We start from the raw sequence: 21,246 nt of genomic DNA on the forward strand, positions 1-21,246 counted from the left end.
CATTTTCCCCCAAATCACCCATTTCCCCCCCCCCAACCCCAAAAAAAACAGCACGGGGGGGGGGCGGTGAAGCACCTTTATTGTCCACTGCGCCGCGGGGGGGGGGATGGACGGATAAATTTGGGGCTCCCCCCCCCCCCCAGACCCACATTTTGGGGGGGGGGGGGGCATGCTGCCCCATAGCCCCCCCCCCCAAAAAAAATTTGGGGGGGGGGGGGAGCCCAGGCACCGTGGAGTGAAGTGGGGCTGAGCCTTGTAAGCACGGTGAGGGGGGGGGGGGCACCCCATAAATTCCCCCCCCCCCAAAAAAAATAATAATAAAAGTGCTGTGGGGGGGGCAGGGCTGAGCGCTGGGGGGGCGGGGGGGGGCACCATGGGGCCCCCCCATGTGCTGTGGGAGCGACCCCATGGGGGCGTTTTTCTTTTTTTGGGGGGGGGGCAGGGTAAAAATAGGGGGTTTTGTGCCCCCCCCCTGTAATCGTTTCCCTTGGGGGGGGGGCAAAAGGGTAAAAAGGGGGTCCCTGTGCCCCCCCCCCCCAAATAATTATGCCCCTGGGGGGGGGGAAACAGGGTAAAGGGGGGGTCCCTGTGCCCCCCCCATAACTGTGACCTTGGGGGGGGGGTCCCTATGCCCCCCCCCATGTAACAGTGCCCCTGGGGGGGGGGGGGCAGGGTAAAAAGGGGGTGCCCCCCCCATAATCGTGTACCAAAAGGCATACAGGGTAAATGGGGGGGTCCTGCGCCCCCCCCCCAAATAACCACACCCCTGGGGGGGGGGGCAGGGTAAAGAGGACACCCCCGTGCCCCCCCCCATAACCTTTGACCCCCCCAAAATCCCCAAAATCCCCCAATTTCCCCCATTTCCATACCGTGGGGTTGGCATGGTGACGGAGGGGATGGGTGGGAGTTTTTTTTGTTTTTTTTTTTTTTGGGGGGGGGCAGCAGGGTAAAGAGGACACCCCCGTGCCCCCCCCCATAACCTTTGACCCCCCCAAAACCCCCAAAATCCCCCAATTTCCCCCATTTCCATACCGTGGGGCTGGCATGGTGACGGAGGGGATGGGTGGGAGTTTTTGGGTGGGTTTTTTTTTTTTGGGGGGGGGTCAGCAGGGTAAAGAGGACACCCCCGTGCCCCCCCCCATAACCTTTGACCCCCCCGCGACCCCCCCAAATCCCCCAATTTCCCCAATTTCCATACCGTGGGGCTGGCACGGAGGGGATGGGTGGGAGTTTTTGGTGGTTTTTTTTTGGGGGGGGGGAGCTAAAAAGCGGGGGTTTTTAATTCCTGGTGGGGGCGGCGAGGGGGCTGGGGGGGCGGCGGATGTTGGCGCGGTCCTTGGCGGCCTCTTCTTCCTCGTCGTAGCGCTCGTCCTCCTCTTCCTCGTCGCTGTGCCGGGGGCTGGAGATGCGCGAGAGAGCCGGGGAGGGGGGCACCGAGGCCGGGCGGGGGTAGCGGAAACCCTGGGGGGGGGGGAAAAAAGGGTTGGGGGGGTTTGGGGGGGTTTTGGGGGGTTTTGGGGGGGTTGGGGGGGTGTAGGGGGGTCAATGGAAGGGGTTTGGGGGGATTTGGGGGTCAATGGAAGGGGTTTGGGGGGGCGATGGAAGGGGTTTAGGGGGATTTGGGGGGTTTTTGGGGGGGGGGTTGATGGAAGGGGTTTGGGGGGGGTTGGGGGGCGATGGAAGGGGTTGGGGGGGATTTGGGGGGGATTTGGGGGGGGTTGGGGGGGTTTGGGGGTCAATGGAAGGGGTTTGGGGGTGGTTTGGGGGGGGTTGGGGGGTGTAGGGGGTGTGGGGGGGTCAATGGAAGGGGTTTGGGGGGATTTGGGGGGGTTTGGGGGGCGATGGAAGGGGTTGGGGGGGATTTGGGGGGGATTTGGGGGGGTTGGGGGGGTTTGGGGGTCAATGGAAGGGGTTTGGGGGAGTTTTGGGGGGGGGTTGGGGGGTGTAGGGGGTGTGGGGGGGTCAATGGAAGGGGTTTGGGGGGATTTGGGGGGGGTTGGGGGTTGATGGAAGGGGTTTGGGGGGGTTTTGGGGGGATTTGGGGGGGGTTGGGGGGGTTTTGGGGGTGTAGGGGGTGTGGGGGGGGGTCGATGGAAGGGGTTTGGGGGGGGGTTGGGGGTATTTGGGGGGTTTTGGGGGGATTTGGGGGGGTTTGGGGGGTGTAGGGGGTGTGGGGGGGTCGATGGAAGGGGTTTGGGGGAGTTTTGGGGGGGTTGGGGGGGTGTAGGGGGCTTGGGAGGGAGGAGTGACACCCTAGGAACATTTGGGGACCCTTGGGGCCACCCAGTGACACCCTAGGGACACCCAGGGACACCCCAGGGGCCACTTGGGGCCATTTGGGGCCTCTTGGGGACATCTGGGGCCATTTGGAGCCACCCAGAGGCCACCCAAGGGACACCACAGGCCACTTGGGGACCTTTGGGGCCATTTGGGGACACCCAGGGGACATCCAGGGATACCCAGGGGACATTTGGGGACACCCTAGGGACACCCCAGGGGCCATTTGGGGACCCTTGGGGCCATTTGGGGACCCCTGGGGACATCTGGGGCCATTTGGGGCCACCCAAGGGATACCAAGGGCCACTTGGGGCCACCCAAGGGACACCAGGGGACACTTGGGGACCCTTGGGGTTACCAGGGGACCCTTGGGGACCTTTGGGGCCATTTGGGGACACTTGGGGACCCTTGGGGCCATTTGGGGACCCCCAGGGGCCATTTGGGGACACCCAGTGACACCCTAGGGACACCTAGTGACACCCTAGGGACACCCCAGGGGACATTTGGGGACACTTGGGGCCATTTGGGGACACCTGAGGACACTTGGGGCCATTTGGGGCCACCCAGGGGCCATTTGGAGCCACCCAGGGGCCACCCAAGGGATACCAGGGGACACTTGGGGACCTTTGGGGCCATTTGGGGACACTTGGGGACCCTTGGGGCCATTTGGGGACACCCAGTGACACCCTAGGGACACCCCAGGGGACATTTGGGGACACTTGGGGCCATTTGGGGCCACCCAGGGGACACCTGAGGACACTTGGGGCCATTTGGGGCCACCCAGGGGCCATTTGGAGCCACCCAGGGGCCACCCAAGGGATACCAGGGGACACTTGGGGACCTTTGGGGCCATTTGGGGACCCCCAGGGGCCATTTGGGGACACCCAGTGACACCCTAGGGACACCTAGTGACACCCTAGGGACACCCCAGGGGACATTTGGGGACACCCAGGGGCCATTTGGAGCCACCCAGGGGCCACCCAAGGGATACCAGGGGACACCTGGGGACCCCTGGGGCCATTTTGGGGCCGTTTGGGGCCATTTTGGGGTCGCCGTCGCTCACCGCCGCGGCCGCCTCGGGGGGCTCGTAGGTGAAGTGCTCGGGGAAGGCCTTGGCCAGCGCCATGCGGCGGGCGGAGGTGTAGTACTGGGGGCAGAGGTCAAAGGTCAAAGGTCAGGGGTCAAGGGCAGGCTCAGGGGTCAAAGGTCAAGGACCCCCGACCTCCCCTCTCCTCTTTGGAACCCAGCCCCAGCCCCACCAGGACCCCAAAGCCGCCCCCCGGGACCCCCAGGACCCCCAAAATCCCCCCTGGGACCCCAAAAATCCCCTCAGGACCCCCCCAGAACCCCAAAATCCCCCCTAGAACCCCCCCCCGGACCCCCCCTACACCCCAAAAATCCCCCCAGGGACCCCCCAGGGACCCCCAGGACCTCCCTGGGACCCCAGGAACACCCCCCCAGAACCCCAAAAATCCGCCCTGGGACCCCCCAGGATCCCAGAACCCCTTCGAGACCTCAGGGATCCCCCCCCCAGGACCCCCAAAATCTCCCCTGGGACCCCCAGGAACTCCCCCTGGGACCCCAGGGACCCCAAAAATCCCCTGAGGACCCCCGGAAACCCCCCAGGTCCCTCCTCATCCCCCCAGGACCCTTCTGAAGCCCCTCAGGACCCCTCCAAAGCCCCCCAGGACCCCTCTGAAGCCCCCCAGGACTCCTCCAAACCCCCTCAGACCCCTCCTCATCCCCTTAGGACCCCTCTGAAACCCCCAGGACCCCTCCTCATCCCCCCAGGACCCCTCCTCATCTCCTCAGGTCCCTCCTCATCCCCCCAGGACCCCCCCAAAGCCCCCCAGGATCCCCCAAAGCCCCCCAAGACCCCTCCAAAGCCCCCCCAGGACCCTCCCAGTGCCCCCAGCTCACCCGGCCCAGGTATTTCCAGTCGAGGAGGTCGGAGAGGCGCTGGGTGCAGTTGTGCTGCACGATGCGCCCCCAGGACCCCTCCAAAGCCCCCCAGGACCCCCCCAAAGCCCCCCAGGACCCCTCCAAAGCCCCCCAGGACCCCTCCAAAGCCCCCCTAGGACCCTCCCAGTGCCCCCAGCTCACCCGGCCCAGGTATTTCCAGTCGAGGAGGTCGGAGAGGCGCTGGGTGCAGTTGTGCTGCACGATGCGCCCCCAGGACCCCTCCAAAGCCCCCCAGGACCCCCCCAAAGCCCCCAAGACCCCTCCAAAGCCCCCCAGAACCCCTCCAACGCCCCCCAGGACCCCTCCAAAGCCCCCCCAAGCCCCCCCAGTGCCCCCAGCTCACTCAGCCCAGGTATTTCCAGTCGAGGAGGTCGGAGAGGCGCTGGGTGCAGTTGTGCTGCACGATGCACACCCAGGACCCCCCCAAAGCCCCCCAGGACCCCCCCAAAGCCCCCCCAGGACCCTCCCAGTGCCCCCAGCTCACCCGGCCCAGGTATTTCCAGTCGAGGAGGTCGGAGAGGCGCTCGGTGCGGTTGCGCTGGACGATGCGCTGCCGCCGGCTCTGCTGGCAGAAGCCGTAGAGGAAGGCGGTGAGCTGAGCGCAAGACTCCTCGGGGGCCCGGAATCGCCGGTCCACGATGTAAATCCCTGGGGAAACGGGGTCAAAACGCAGGGAAATGGGTCAAAATGCGGGGAAACGGGGTCAAAACGCGGGGAAACGGGGTCAGAATTGAGGAAATGGGGTCAAAACGCGGGGAAATGGGGTTAGAAGGTGGGGAAATGGGGTCAAAACGCGGGGAAACGTGGTTAAAACGTGGGGAAAAGGGGTCAGAATGCAGGGAAATGGGGTTAAAACGTGGGGAAATGGGGTTAAAACGTGGGGAAATGGGGTTAAAACGTGGGGAAATGGGGTCAGAATTGGGGAAACGGGGCCAGAACGCGGGGAAACGGGGGTCAGAAGGTGGGGAAATGGGGTTAGAATGAAGGGAAATGGGGTTAAAACGTGGGGAAATGGGGTTAAAACGTGGGGAAATGGGGTTAAAACGTGGGGAAATGGGGTTAAAACGTGGGGAAATGGGGTCAAAATGTGGGGAAATGGGGTCAGAATGTGGGGAAAAGGGGTCAGAATGCAGGGAAATGAGGTCAAAATGTGGGGAAATGGGGTCAGAACGCGGGGAAATGGGGTCAGAACGCAGGGAAATGGGGTCAGAACGCAGGGAAATGGGTTAAAACGTGGGGAAATGGGGTCAAAACGCGGGGAAATGGGGTCAAAATGTGGGGAAATGGGGTCAGAACGCAGGGAAATGGGGTCAAAACACGGGGAAACGTGGTTAAAACGTGGGGAAAAGGGGTCAGAAGGTGGGGAAATGGGGTCAGAATGCAGGGAAAGGGGGTCAAAATGCAGGGAAAGGGGGGTCAAAACGCGGGGAAATGGGGTCAGAATGTGGGGAAAAGGGGTCAGAACGCAGGGAAATGGGGTCAGAACGCAGGGAAATGGGGTCAGAACGCAGGGAAATGGGGTCAGAACGCGGGGAAATGGGGTCAGAACGCGGGGAAATGGGGTCAGAACGCGGGGAAATGGGGTCAGAACGCGGGGAAATGGGGTCAGAACGCGGGGAAATGGGGTCAGAACGCGGGGAAATGGGGTCAGAACGCGGGGAAATGGGGTCAGAACGCGGGGAAATGGGGTCAGAACGCGGGGAAATGGGGTCAGAAGGTGGGGAAATGGGGTCAGAAGGTTGGGAAATGGGGTCAGAAGGTGGGGAAATGGGGTTAAAACGTGGGGAAATGGGGTCAGAATGCAGGGAAATGGGGCCAGAACGCGGGGAAACGGGGTCAGAATGCAGGGAAATGGGGTTAAAACGTGGGGAAATGGGGTCAGAAGGTGGGGAAACGGGGTCAAAGCACGGGGATACGGGGTCACGGGGATGGGGGGGACGTGGGGACGCAGGGAAGGGGGGAATGGAGGGATGTGGGGATGGGTAATGGGGACACCAAAAGGGGTTTGGGGGCAGTGGGACAAGGGACAGGGGGACAATGGGACAAAGGGACAAAGAACAGGGAACAAGAAACGGGAACGAAGAGAGAAGAGGAGAAGGGGACAACGGGAACAGGGAGACAATGGGATAAGGAGACAGGGGGACAAAGGGACAAGGGGACAAAGGGACAAAGGGGACGAGGTGACAAAGGGACAAAGGGGACAGGGGGACAGCCCTGACCCTATAGGCTCACCGTAGGCCGAGGGGTCGGCGATGTGCTCCTCCATGAAGCACCCGAAGCCCGAGAGGTTGGTGGAGACGCTGGGGATGCCCATGACGGTGCACTCAGCTTGAGGGGGGGGGCACACAAAAAATTAGGGGGGTCAGCGACGCGGGGGGGGTCCCAGGGTGTCGGGGGGGGCTGTGAGGAAACGGGGGGGGTCTCGGGGGGGGGGGTTCAGTACCCGGGGTGTAGCCCCAGGGCTCGTAATAGGAGGGGAAGACGCCGAGGTGGCAGCCGCGCACGAACTCCTCGTAGTCGACGGGCAGCAAGGGGCTGGTGGAGGAGAGGAACTCGGGGTGGAAGATGATCTGGGGGGGCACAGAAGACACGGGGGGGGGGGGCAGGGTTAATAAAAGCCCCCCCCCGGGCCCCCCCTTTTTCTTCCAGGACCCCTTCCCGAGGTCACCTTGACGCGGTCGTTGCTGCTGTTGAAGAGCCCGATGCGGCGGATGGTGGTGAGGATGGGGTCGGTGGCGTCGTCCAGCATGTTGTGGGTGCACACGGGGGGGAAGGATTGGCGCTGGGGGGGGGGCAGGGAGACAAATAGGGTCGGGGGGGGGTCACATGAAGACCCTGCGTGCCCCCCCCAATTTTGGGATTAAGGGGGAGCCCACCTGGGTGGCGAAGATGGCGCGCTTCATCATGGTGAAGTCCTCCCGGTCCAGCATTTTGTTCATGTCGGGGAGGTTCCCCCTGAGGGGGGGGCAAAGGGGGGGCTTCAGAGGGACCCCCCCAATTTTTTGGGGTCCCCTCGTGTCCCCCGAACCCCCCCCTAAGCTCTTCTCCCCCCCCTTTTTTGCTTACACCAGCAGGGACTCGTAGAGCTTCTTGCCGAATTTCTCCTTCACCGTGTTGGCCGTGTCCCTGTTTTTTGGGGGGGGGGGGCAAAATTAAGCCGGGGGGGGGATTTGGGGACATTTTAGGGACGTTTTTGGGGTCGGGGGGGGGCTCACCAGAGCTGCTTGCGTACGGCCTGGCCCTTGAGGGACTCGACGTTGAAGTTGTTGGTGCGAGCTGGCATGATGAAGAAAGCCACCACCGTCGTCTCGCTGCCGTTCACCTGGGGGGGGGACACGGTTAAATGGCCCCAAATGGCCCCAAAAAGCCCCAAATGTCACCCCCCCGGCCCTAAAAGGACACCCCGGGACTCAGAGGTGTCCCATCCCCGAGTGTGTCCTCCTGGTCTGGTCCCGGGTATGTGCTGTGACCCCAAATGTCCCCCCTGTCCCCAAATGTCCCCGGATAACCCCCATGACCCTAAATAACCCCCATGACCCCAAATAACCTGTGTCCCTAAATGTCCCCCATGTCCCCAAATGTCCCCCATGACCCTAAATTCCCCCCATGACCCTAAATACCCCCCATGTCCCCAAATAACCCCCATGACCCCAAATAACCCTCAATGTCCTTGTCCCCAAATGTCCCCCCGATGTCCCCACCACCCCAATGTCCCCCCGGTGTCCCCTTCCCCGATGTCCCCAAGTGTCCCCAAGTGTCCCCAGGTGTCCCTCCCACCCCGGTGACCCCCCCCAATGCCCCCAACCCCTCATGTCCCCTCCCCTTCAGCAGGCAATGTCCCCCCAATGTCCCCCCTATGTCCCCACAACCCCAATATCCCCCCTGGTGTCCCCCACCCCGATGTCCCCAAGTGTCCCCACGTGTCCCCAAGTGTCCCCAAACGTCCCCAGGTGTCCCCCCCCCGCGCCCCCACCCTCAGCAGGTAGCATCCCCTCTATGTCCCCCCCACCCCAATGTCCCCTGATGTCCCTCCCACCCCAATATCCCCCCTGGTGTCCCCCTCCCTGATGTCCCCAAGTGTCCCCACGTGTCCCCAAATGTCCCCAAGTGTCCCCCCCACCCCGGTGACCCCCCCAAATGTTCCCCTCCCCCAATTTCCCCCCACACACCCCCCCTCCAGCAGGTAATGTCCCCCCGATGTCCCCCCTATGTCCCCACAACCCCAATATCCCCCCTGGTGTCCCCCTCCCCGATGTCCCCAAGTGTCCCCACATGTCCCCACGTGTCCCCAAGTGTCCCCAGGTGTCCCCAAATGTCCCCCCCCACGCCCCCACCCTCAGCAGGTAGCGTCCCCTCTATGTCCCCCCCCACCCCAATGTCCCCTGATGTCCCTCCCACCCCAATATCCCCCCTGGTGTCCCCCTCCCCGATGTCCCCAAGTGTCCCCACGTGTCCCCAAGTGTCCCCAAGTGTCCCCAAATGTCCCCAGGTGTCCCCCCCCCGCGCCCCCACCCTCAGCAGGTAGTTGAGCCGCGCCAGGGCCTCCAGGAAGATGTCGGCGCCCTTGTTGGAGAACTCGTAGCGCCCCGCGATGAAGAAGAAAAGCGTCTTGTCCAGGTCGAAATCCAGGTGCCTGCAACGAGGGGGGGGTCACGCACAGCCCCCCGACCCCAAAAAACCCCCACAGAGCCCCAAAAAACCCCGACAGGGCCCCCCAAAAAAACGCAGATCCAAAAAAACCCCGACAGAGCCCAAAAAAACCCGAAAGAGACCAAAAAACATGACAGATCCCCCAAAAAAATGACAGACCCCAAAAAAATGAGACCCCAAAAAACCCCGACAGAGCCCCCCAAAAAAACACGGATCCAAAAAACCCCGGCAGACCCCCAAAAAAACTGACAAATCCCAAAAATAAACAACAGAGCCCAAAAACCCCAACAGACCCCCCAAAAAAACGACAGAGCCCCCCAAAAAAACGCAGATCCAAAAAAACCCCGACAGAGCCCAAAAAAACCGACAGATCCCAAAAATAAACAACAGACCCAAAAAACCCCGACAGGGTCCCCCAAAAAAACACAGATCCAAAAAGCCCTGACAGATCCCAAAAAAATGAGACCCCAAAAAATCCTGACAGAGCCCAAAAAACCCCGACAGAGCCCCCCAAAAAAATGCAGATCCAAAAAACCCCAACAGACCCCAAAAACTTACAGATCCCAAAAATAAACGACAGAGCCCAAAAAATCCCAACAGATCCCAAAAAAGAGACCCCAAACCCCACCCCAAATCTCCCCGAACCCCCCCAGACCTCCCCAATATCCCTCCCAGGACCCCCGACCCCCCCCCAGAACCCCCCCAAACTCCCAGGACCCCCCCCCAAAAAAAAAATCACCCTAAAACCCCTCCCAAGAGCCCAAAAACCCTCCCAGGAGCCCCTAAACTCCCCCAAAACTCCCCCAAATCTCCCCGAAACCCCCCCAGACCCCCCCAAAATCCCTCCCAGGACCCCCGACCCCCCCCAAAAAAACCCACAAACTCCCAGGACCCCCCCCCAAAAAAAAATCACCCTAAAACCCCTCCCAAGAGCCCCTAAACCTCCCCCAAACCCCCCAAAAACCTCCCCAAAACCCCCTGAATCCCCTCCAAACCTCCCCAAACCCGCCCCAGACCCCCCCCAAAATCCCTCCCAGGACCCCCAAGCCCCCCCCCAGAACCCCCCAAAACTCCCAGGCCCCCCCCCCCCAAAAAAAATACCCTAAAACCCCTCCCAGGATCCCCTAAACCCCTCAAAAAACTTCCCAAACCCCTCCAACTCCCCCCCAAAACTCCCCAAAACTCTCCCCAAACCCCCCCAAATCCCCTTCCAACCCCCCCAGCCCCTCGATTTGGGGGTGTCGCGTGTCCCCCCCCCCCCCAAAAAAAATAAATCCTCACCCGTAAAAGTGCCCCCGGACGAATTCCTGGACCCGGGCTTTGCTCTGGGCGTGCAGGTTCTGGAACTCGTGCATGGCCGAGAACTTGCGCACGTTCAGCCCGTTGGGGGTCACCAGGTCTGGGGGGGGGGCACGGGGGGGTCACAAGGGGGGGTGAAGGGGAGATCCCCCCCCCAGGGGGTAAAGGGGGGGGGGTTAGAGGCGGGGAGGGGTTTTGGGGGGGTTGGAAGGGGGTTTTGAGGGGGTTTGGGGGAGGTTTGGGGGCTCTTGGGAGGGGTTTTAGGGTGGGTTTTTTTTGGGGGGGGCTCCTGTTTTTTTTGTTTTTTTTTGGGGGGGGGGGTTGGGGGTCCTGGGAAGGATTTTGAGGGGGCCTGGGGGGGTTTCGGGGAGGTTTGGGGGTGTTTCGGGGAGGTTTAGGGGCTCCTGGGAAGGGTTTGGGGCTCTTGGGAGGGGTTTTAGGGTGTTTTTTTTTTTTTGGAGGGGGGGGTCCTGGGGGTTTGAGGGGGGGTTTGGGGTCCTGGGAGGGATTTTGGGGGGGCTGGGGGGATTGGAAGGGGGTTTTGAGGGGGTTTCGGGGAGGTTTAGGGGCTCCTGGGAGGGGTTTTGGGCTCTTGGGAGGGGTTTTAGGGTGGTGTTTTTTTGGGGGGGGGAATCTGGGGGTGGGTTGGGGGTCCTGGGAAGGATTTTGGGGGTCCTGGGGGGGTTTTGGGGAGGTTTAGGGGCTCCTGGAAGGGGTTTTGGGCTCTTGGGAGGGGTTTTAGGGTGTTGTTTTTTTTTTGGGGGGGGATCCTGGGAGTTTGGGGGGGTTTTGGGGGGGGGGATTGGGGGTCCTGGGAAGGATTTTGAGGGGGTCTGGGGGGGTTGGAAGAGGGTTTTGAGGAGGTTTCAGGGAGGTTTGGGGTCCCCATCCCTGTGGGGGGCCATGGGGAGACTCGAGGGGGTCCCCACAAGCTGGGGGGGCTCTGGGGGGGGTCCCCACCCCCTGGGGGGGATTTAGGGGGGGTCCCCAACCCCCGGGGGGGTTTTGGGGGGGTCCCCACAACCCAGGAGGTCTTCAGGGGGGTCCCCATCCCTGTGGGGGTTCTTGGGGGGACTCAAGGGGGTCCCCACAAGCTGGGGGGGCTCTGGGGGGGTCCCCAACCCCCGGGGGGGTTTCGGGGGGGTCCCCAACCCCTGGGGGGACTTTGGGGGGGTCATGGGGGTCCCAATCCCTGTGGGGAGCCATGGGGAGACTCAAGGGGGTCCCCACAAGCTGGGGGGGCCCTGGGGGGGTCCCCACAACCCAGGAGGTCTTCAGGGGGGTCCCCAACCCCCGGGGGGGTTTCAGGGGGGTCTCCATCCCCAGGGGGACTTTGGGGGGGTCATGGGGGTCCCCATCCCTGTGGGGGTTATTGGGGAGACTCAAGGGGGTCCCCACAAGCTGGGGGGGGGGTCCCCACTCCCCGGGGAAGCTTCGGGGGGGTCCCCACAAGCCAGGGGGCTTTTGGGGGGGGGTCCCCACCAGGTTTCCTCTTGAGCAGGTGCTCGGCCTCGGCGGCGGTGACGTGGGAGACGGTGGTGAGGACGTGGGCGCAGTGGGCGGCCGCCCGCTCCAGGCAGTAGCGGTGGTAAATCTGCCTCTCTCCCGCCTCCTTATCCACATCAAACTGCAGGGGGGGGGTCCCAGAAGGGTTACGGGGGGGTCCCGGGGGTCACAGAGCGCCCCAGAGCCCCCCCAGACCCGATTTTGGGAGGTGTTCCCCCTATTCCGGTCCCCCAGGGGCTCGGGGTGCAGCTGCCTCAAGGGTCCCCCCCGGCCCCGTGTGCCCTCGCCCAAGGTTCCGCCCTCCGGTGGTTCCGGCCCTTCCCATGGGTGATTCCTCCCCCCATAAACCTCCCCCCTCCCCAATTCCCCCCACTTATCCCCCATCCCCACACCCCCCCACACCCCAAATTCCCCCCCACACACTCCCTAAAACCCCAAATTCCCCCCCCATACCCCCCACCCCAATTCCTCCCACATATGCCCCATCCCCACACCCCCTCACACCCCAATTCACCCCCCACACCCCAAATTCCCCCCAACACCCCAAATTCCCCCCCCAGCAGCCCCCCCACACCTGAATTCCCCCCTATACCCCCCCAACACCCCAAATTCCCCCACACACACCCCCAACACCCCAAATTCCCCCCCCAACACCCCAAATTCCCCACACACACCCCAAATCCCCCCCCAAACACCCCAAATTTCCCCCCCCCAACTCACGTTCTGCAGGTTGTTGTAGAAATCCTCCCCACCCCAATTCCTCCCCATCCAAGCCCCCATTCCCCAATTCCCCCCCCATACACCCCAAATTCCCCCCCAACACCCCAAATCCCCCCCCAACACCCCAAATTCCCCACACACACACCCCCAACACCCCAAATTCCCCCCCCCAACTCACGTTCTGCAGGTTGTTGTAGAAATCCCCCACACACCCCCTCCATCCCCATACCCCCTACACCCCCCCCACACCCCCCAACACCCCAAATTCTCCCCCATTTCCCCCTCCAAAACCCCAAATTCCCCCCCCCCAACACCCCACAAACCCCAAATTTCCCCCCCCAACACCCCCTAAACCCCAAATTCCCCCCCCCAACTCACGTTCTGCAGGTTGTTGTAGAAATCCACGCTGCCGGCGCAGAGGTAGCGGCCCAAGAGGGTGGCGTGGGTGGTGAAGATGGTGGCCACCGGCAAGCGCCGCGCCCGGCTCAGCACCAGCCCCAGCCCCGCCAGCCACTCGTGGAAGTGGCCCACGATGAAGGGGTGCCCCTCGCTCTGCGCTGCGAACTGGCCCCAAAACCCCCCCCCATCGGTCACAAAAGGGCCCCAAAAAATGTGGGGAGCCCCAAAACTATACACCCCACTCCACCCCGGCACAGCCAAAGCCCACCAGGGAGACCTAAATCGTCCACGGGGTTCCTAAACCCCACACAGGATCCCTAAATCCCCATAGGGAAGCCCCTCAAACCCCACACAGGATCCCTAAATCCTCCATGGGGTCCCCAAACCCTACATAGGATCCCTAAATCCCGTCTGGGGCCTGAAAATCCCACTAGGGATCCCTAAATCCTCACAAGAATGGCCAATAAACCCCATACAAGATCCCTAAATTCTCTCTGAGGCCTAGAAATCCTACACAGAATCCCTAAATCATTAAAGGGATGAACTTTAAACCCCTCACAAGATCCCTAAATCCTCCATGGGGTCCCCAAACCCTATATACGATCCCTAAATCCTCTCAGAGATGGCCCCCAAACCCCACACAGGATCCCAAAATTCTCCCTGGGCCTGCAAATCCTATACAGGATTCCTAAATCCTCACACGGATGGCCCCCAAAGCCCACCAGGGAGCCCTAAATCCTCCATGGGGTCTGCAAACCCCACACTAAAGGACCCTAAAACACCCTAAGGGACCCTCAAAACCCCCCTAAGGGTCCCTCAAAACCCCTCTGGCCACTCCTAACACTACCAAGGGACCCCAAAAGCCCCTGGGGGACCCCAAAACCCACCTCCCCAAGGAACCAGATGACAAGGAAGCCGAAGAGCACAGTGTCATTGATCTCCCACTCATACCTGGGCACCCCAAACCCCTCTAGGGATCACCCCAAACCCCTCTAGGGATCCTCAAGCCCCCCTAAGGGACCCCGAAACCCCCTAAGGGACCCCAAAACCCACCTCCCCGAGGAACCAGGCGACGAGGAAGCCGAAGAGGATGGCATCATTGGCCTCGTGGTCGTACCAGGGCACTCCAAACCCACCAAAAGACGCCCAAAACCCCCTAAGGGCCCCTCAAGACCCCCTAAGGGACCCCAAAAGCTCCTAAGGGACCCCAAAACCCCCTAGGGGACCCCAAAACCCACCTTTCCAAAGAACCAGGCAACAAGGATGCCAAAAAGGAGAGCATCATTGATCTCCCACTCATACCAGGACACCCCAAATCCCCTCTAGGGATCTTCAAACCCCCCTGGGGACCCTCAAGACCCCCTAAGGGACCCCAAAACCCCCTAGGGGACCCCAAAACCCACCTCCCCGAGGAACCAGGCGACGAGGAAGCCGAAGAGGACGGCATCATTGGCCTTGTGGTCGTACCAGGGCACTCCAAACCCACCAAAAGACGCCCAAAACCCCCTAAGGGCCCCTCAAGACCCCCTAAGGGACCCCAAAAGCTCCTAAGGGACCCCAAAACCCCCTAGGGGACCCCAAAACCCACCTTTCCAAAGAACCAGGCAACAAAGATGACAAAAAGGAGTGCATCATTGATCTCCCACTCATACCAGGACACCCCAAATCCCCTCTAGGGATCTTCAAACCCCCCTGGGGACCCTCAAGACCCCCTAAGGGACCCCAAAACCCACCTCCCCGAGGAACCAGGCGACGAGGAAGCCGAAGAGGACGGCATCATTGGCCTCGTAGTCGCACCAGGGCACCCCAAACACACCAAAAGATGCCCAAAACCCCCTAAGGGACCCCAAAACCCCCTAAGGGACCCCAAAACCCCCTAAGGGACCCCAAAACCCCCTAAGGGACCCCAAAACCCACCTCCCCGAGGAACCAGGCGACGAGGAAGCCGAAGAGGACGGCATCATTGGCCTCGTAGTCGCACCAGGGCACCCCAAACACACCAAAAGATGCCCAAAACCCCCTAAGGGACCCCAAAACCCCCTAAGGGACCCCAAAACCCCCTAAGGGACCCCAAAACCCACCTCCCCGAGGAACCAGGCGACGAGGAAGCCGAAGAGGACGGCGTCGTTGGCCTCGCGGTCGTACCAGGGGATGCCGATGGCGCAGCTCTCCCACAGCTCCCCCTTCCAACGCTCCAGGCTCCAGGCGGTCGCCCCCACATCCAGGAGCACCACGGCCGGGCTCCCCTCGATCAGCCAGCGCCCGAAATGCACCTAAAACCCCAAAAGGGGCACCCCAAAAGGGTTAGCAACCCCAAAAGTACCCCGTTGTGTCCCAAAAAGGTCTGCGTGGGTATAGGGTGATGCTGGAAGGGCTGGGTGAATAGGCCTTGAAATGGGTTAACAGCGCCCTGAAATGGGTTAATGCCTCACAAAATGGGTGAACACAGCCCTAAAATGGGTTTATGGGACCCCAAAAGTGGGTTAATGCTCCCAACAATGGGTTAACGGGGCCCTGAAATGGGTTAACAAGGCCCTAAAATGGGTTAATGCCCACAACAATGGGTTAATGGGGCCCTGAAATGGGTTAATGCCTCACAAAATGGGTGAACAGGGCCCTAAAATGGGTTTATGGGACCCCAAAAATGGGTTAATGCCCCCAACAATGGGTTAATGGGGCCCTGAAATGGGTTAATGCCCCCAAAAATGGGTTAACGAGGCCCTGAAATGGGTGAACAGGGCCCTAAAATGGGTTTATGGGACCCCAAAAATGGGTTAATGCTCCCAACAATGGGTTAACGAGGCCCTGAAATGGGTGAACAGGGCCCTAAAATGGGTTAATGCCCACAACAATGGGTTAATGGGGCCCTGAAATGGGTTAATGCCTCACAAAATGGGTGAACACAGCCCTAAAACGGGTTTATGGGACCCCAAAAGTGGGTTAATGCTCCCAACAATGGGTTAACGAGGCCCTGAAATGGGTGAACAAGGCCCTAAAATGGGTTAATGCCCACAACAATGGGTTAACGGGGCCCTGAAATGGGTTAATGCCCCCAAAAATGGGTTAATGAGGCACTGAAATGGGTAAACAGGGCCCTAAAATGGGTTTATGGGACCCCAAAAATGGTTTAATGCCCACAACAATGGGTTAACGGGGCCCTGAAAGGGGTTAATGCCTCACAAAATGGGTGAACAGGGCCCTAAAATGGGTTAATGGACCCCAAAAATGGGTTAATGGTCCACTGATGGGTTAATAGGGCCCTAAAATGGGTTAATGCCCCCCAAAATGGGTTTGTGAGCCCCACCAAATCAACTAATGGACTGTAAAAAATGGGGTAAATGATAGCAAAATTGGGTTAAGCCACCCAAAATGAATGAATGGGGTCCCAAAACCAGTTCCTGGAGCCCAAAATGAGTTTATAAAATGGGCTTATACTCTCTGAAACCAGTTAATGCTCCCCAAAATGGGCTAAAGATCAGCAAAATGGGCTACTACTCCCCCAAAATTGGCTAATATTTCCCCAGAACGGGCCAACACCCTCCCTAACAAGCTAACGCTTCCCTAAATGGCCTAAATCTAACCCAAATTGACTCATACTTCCACGAAATTAACTAATACTTCCCCAGAATGGGCTAAAACTCCCTGAAGTTGGCTAATACTTCACCAAAATGGGCTAATGCTTCCCCAGAATGGGCTAAAACTCCCCAAAGTTGGCTAAGACTTCACCAAAATGGGCTAGTGGTACCCCCAAACGGCCTAATACTCCACTAAATGGGCTAAAACTCCCCAAATTTGGCTAATATTCCCCCCAAACAGGCTTAAGCTCCCCAAAATTGGTTAATACTCCCCCAAATCAGCGAATATTCCCCCAAAATGGCCTTACAACTCTTTCAAATGGGCTAAAACTCCCCTAAAAACAGCTAATATTCCCCCCAAATGGGCTAAAACTCCCCCAAATAACCTAAAATCATCCAAATTGGATAGTACTCACCCAAAATGAGCTAACACCCCCTGCAACTGGCTAATACCCCCCCCAAATGGGCTAAAACTCCCCCAAATTGGTTAATACTCCCCACAAGTGACCTAAAACTCCCCCAAATTGGCTAATGCCCCCCCAAAATGGGCTAAAACTCCCCCAAATTGGTTAATATTTCCCCAAAATGGGCTAATTCTCCCCAAAAGGGCTTGGGATCCTCCCAGAAAGGGTTAAAACCCCCCCAAAAAATCCGTTCCCACCCCCCCGGGACACAACTGCTGGGGGGGGGGCAGGATGGGGGGGGGCCGTGACCTTTTCTGCCCTTTCCCGCACGGGGCTGGGGGGGGGAAATTTGAACCGGGAGCTAAAAATAACCCCCCCCACGCGTGAGGGGAGGGGCCCCAATGGGGTCACCCCCACCCATGGGTGCTATAAGGCCCCTGAGCCCCCCCCCGGCCCCACAACCCCCCCCGATGTGTCCCTGGGTGCCCCCAACCACCCCTCGGGGGCCCTGTCCCCATTGTGACCCTATTTGCCCTCCCCGACCCCATATCTCCCCGACCCTATAAGCACCCCGTGCCCCCCCCTCAAAGACCCTATCCCCATGTCCCCCCCCCTTGAATATTCTGCCCCCCTCTTGGCACCCCTGTCCCCATATTTGCCCCCATTCCCCCCCCGGTGACCCCTGACCCTATTTGCCCCCCCTTAACGACCCTGACCCCATTTCCCCCCAATCCTACAAGCACCATGCCCCCCCCCCAAAGACCCTATTCCCACGGTGTCCCCCCCCCATTAAACATCCCCCCCACTCCCCCCATCTCCCCCAATTCCCCCCTTTAACCACCCCATACCCCCCTTATCCCCCCTTGCCGACCCCATACCCCACCCCTCTTTACTTTAACAGCCCCCCCCCAAATTTAACACCCCCCCACGATGCCTCCCCCTTATTTATCCCCCCCCCACCTTAAAAATCCCACCCCAGTGTGCCCCCATCCCCCCTAATTCCCCCCTTTAACCACCCCATACCCCCCACATCTCCCCTTGCCGACCCCATACCCCACCCCTCTTTACTTTAACAGCCCCCCCCCAAATTTAACACCCCCCCACGATGTCCCCCCCTTATTTATCCCCCCCCACCTTAAAAATTCCACCCCTATGCCCCCCATTCCCCCCCACTCCCCCTTTAACCACCCCATATCCCCCCTTGGCGACCCCATACCCCACCCCCCTTTACTTTAACAGCCCCCCCCCCAATTTAACCCCCCCCCACGATGTCCCCTCCCCACTTTATCCCCCCCCCACCTCAAACATCCTACCCCTATGCCCCCCACTCCCCATTTAACCACCCCATACCCCCCATATACCCCCCTTGCTGACCCCATTCCCCACCCCTCTTGACTTTAACAGCCCCCCCCCCAATTTAACACCCCCCTCACGATGTCCCCCCCCCATTTTATCCCCCCCTCCTTGCCCATCCCACCCCTGTGCCCCCCCTTTGAGCCCCCAATTCCTCCCTTTAACCACCCCATACCCCCCACATCCCCCCTTGCCGACCCCATACCCCACCCCCCTTTACTTTAACAGCCCCCCCCCCAAATTTAACACCCCCCCACGATGTCCCCCCCCCACTTTATCCCCCCCCCACCTCAAACATCCTACCTCTATGCCCCCCACTCCCCCCTTTAACCACCCCATACCCCCCACATCCCCCTTTGCCGACCCCATACCCCACCCCTCTTTACTTTAACAGCCCCCCCCCCAAATTTAACGCCCCCCCCGCGATGTCCCCCCCCCACCTTACACCCCTGGGCGTTCATGGCTTCCAGGGTGCGGCGCAGGGCGGGCTGGGGGGGGTCCAGCAGCTCCACCTGGGTGCGCACGCTGCTCTCCACGTAGGGTCCCACCAGCACGTAGCCCTCCCCCCATTCGTCCGCCGTCACCCGCGCCTTGGTCTGCAGCACCGTGTAGATGCCCCCCACTGCGGGGGGGGCGCGGGGGGGGGAAAAAAATTGAGGGGGGGGGCGCAGGAGGGGATTTGGGGGGGTGGAGTGGGGCTAAAGGGTGTGCAAAGTGGATTGGGAGGGGATTTAGGGGGGGGTTGGGGGGGGAATTGTAGAATATAATGGGGATGGGGGGGCTAAAATATATGGGGGGGGGCCGGGGGGGTCATTAGGGGGGAAATTTATTTTGGGGGGGGGCGCAGGGGGGGATTTGGGGGGGTGAAATGGGGCTAAAGGGTGGCCAAAGTGGACTGGGAGGGGATTTGGGGGGGGTATGGGGGGGGAATATTGTCATGTATAAAAAAGGGGGGCATCTAAAATTATGGGGGGGGGCCCGGGGGGGGCGTTAAGGGGGAAAAAAATTGAGGGGGGGGCGCAGGGGGGGGATATGGGGGGGGGAAGTGGGGCTAAAGGGTGGCCAAAGTGGATTGGGAGGGGATTTAGGGGGGGTTTGGGGGGGGAATTGTAGAATATAATGGGGATGGGGGGGCTAAAATATATGGGGGGGGCCCGGGGGGGGCGTTAAGGGGGAAAAAAATTGAGGGGGGGGCGCAGGAGGGGATTTGGGGGGGTGAAATGGGGCTAAAGGGTGGCCAAAGTGGACTGGGAGGGGATTTAGGGGGTCATGGGGGGGATTTTGTAGTGTGTAGAAATGGGGGGGGCATGAAAAATATTGGGGGGGGGCACGGGGGGGGCGTTAAGGGGGAAAAAAATTGAGGGGGGGGGCGCAGGAGGGGATTTGGGGGGGTGAAGTGGGGCTAAAGGGTGGCCAAAGTGGACTGGGAGGGGATTTGGGGGGGGCATGGGGGGGTTATTATAGGGTATAATGGAGGGGGGGGGCACCTAAAATTATTGGGGGGGGGCCGCGGGGGGGTCACCTTTATTGGCCACCTCCCAGGCGACCTCGAAGAGGATGGCGTTTTCGGGGGGGCCCCCCCAATCCTCCAGCCCCGGCAGGGAGCTCACCGAGACGCTGCGGGCCAGCGGCATGGTGCCTTGAAGGGGGGGGGGGGCACGGGGGGGGGGTCACTAAAATTGGGGGGGGGCACCCCCCTTTTAGTGACCCCCCCAAGGAAAAAAGTCACCCAAAAAAAAAAAAATGGGGGCTCTGTGTGGCCCCCCCCAATTTGGTTTTGGCCCCATAGGAGCCCCCCCCCCCAAAAAAAAATTGCCCCCCCCCCCCATGTGCACCCCCCCTCTATAATTATTGGACCCCCCCCCAAATAATCGCAGGACCCCCAAATAATCACAGACCCCCCCCCATTAATCACTGGACCCCCCCCCCAATAATTATTGCCCCCCCCTCAAAATCCCCTTTTTAGCCCCCCCTAAAAAAAATCCCTTTGTCCCCCCCCCCAACTCCCCCTTTGCCCCCCCCCAATCTCCCCCTTGACCCCCCCCCCAAAAAAAATAAAAATTTGGGACCCCCCCTTGAGACCCCCCCCCACAAAAAAAAAAACACCCTGCCCCCCCAGACCCCCCCGCCCCCCCCCAACCCCTCCCTTTGAGCCCCTTCCGGGACCGCCCCCCCCCAAAAAAAATTGTTAAAACCCCCCCAGACCTCCCCCAGGACCTCCCCCCAATAATCCCTTGCCCCCCCCCCCCCAAAAAAAAACTTTTGGGACCCCCCCGACCCCCCCAGCCCTCCCTTGACCCCCCCATGCCAAAAAAATCCCCTTGAGCCCCCCCCTTTGCCCCCCCCCACCCCCTAAAAACTTTTGGGACCCCCCTTGAGAACCCCCGGCTCCCCGTGACCCCCCCAGCCCCCCCTTTTGCCCCCCCCACACCCTAAAAAACTTTGGGACCCCCCCTTGGGACCCCCCAGGCCCCCCCTTTACTCCCCTATCCCCTCCCTTGACCCCCCCCAACCAAAAAACCCCCTTGAGCCCTGAGCCCCCCCAAAAATTTTGGGACCCCCCCTTGGGTCCCCCCAGGCCCCCCCAGCCCCTCCCTTGCCCCCCCCAACCAAAAAAATCCCCTTTGCCCCCCCAAAAAAAATTTTGGGACCCCCCCCGAATCCCCAGGCCCCCCCCAGCCCCTCCCTTGCCCCCCCCCCCCCCCAAAAAAACTTTTGGGACCCCCGCAGCCCCCCCCACCAAAAAAATCCCCTTTGACCCCCCCCAAAAAATTTGGGACCCCCCCCCAAAAATTTTTGGGACCCCCCCTTGGGACCCCCCAGCCCCCCCTTGACCCCCCCAGCCCCTCCCCAGGACCCCCCAACCCCCCTTTTAAGCCCCCCCCCCCCCCCCTTGAAGCCCCCCCCCAGACCTTTGGGGGCCCCCGGGGGGGGGGTCGCGGGGGGGGGCCCCGCCCCCTCTCACCTCCCTCGCGCTCCCCCGGCCGCGCGCGGTCTGACCCCTGGCGCCCCCCACCCCCGCCTGGCCACGCCCCCTCCCGAAGCCCCGCCCACCCCCTCGGCCCCGCCCCTCTCCGCCGCGGATTGGGCGAGCCGCTTGC

At 61.1% G+C, this 21,246-nt stretch overlaps 1 protein-coding gene across 1 annotated transcript; it reads right to left on the bottom strand.

The window, feature by feature from the left end:
- Nucleotides 1–62: 62 nt before the first annotated feature.
- GYS1 (glycogen synthase 1) lies at nt 63–21,130 on the bottom strand. The gene is made up of 17 exons (XM_084540336.1): nt 21,111–21,130; nt 19,668–19,784; nt 18,586–18,767; nt 14,895–15,086; nt 12,793–12,978; nt 11,671–11,815; nt 10,171–10,288; nt 8,752–8,872; nt 7,455–7,561; nt 7,306–7,365; nt 7,116–7,194; nt 6,908–7,021; nt 6,683–6,809; nt 6,472–6,567; nt 4,724–4,887; nt 3,341–3,424; nt 63–1,461 (listed from the first exon to the last, which is right to left on the bottom strand). The coding sequence occupies exons 2-17, from the start codon at nt 19,777–19,779 to the stop codon at nt 1,279–1,281; spliced, it is 2,070 nt and encodes a 689-aa protein (XP_084396462.1). The 5' UTR covers nt 19,780–19,784; nt 21,111–21,130; the 3' UTR covers nt 63–1,278.
- Between the last annotated feature and the right edge of the window lie 116 nt (nt 21,131–21,246).

This window comes from Aythya ferina (genome assembly GCF_964211825.1).
Source record: "Aythya ferina genome assembly, contig: HAP1_SCAFFOLD_449, whole genome shotgun sequence".
In the NCBI taxonomy this organism is placed as follows: Eukaryota; Metazoa; Chordata; class Aves; order Anseriformes; family Anatidae; genus Aythya; species Aythya ferina.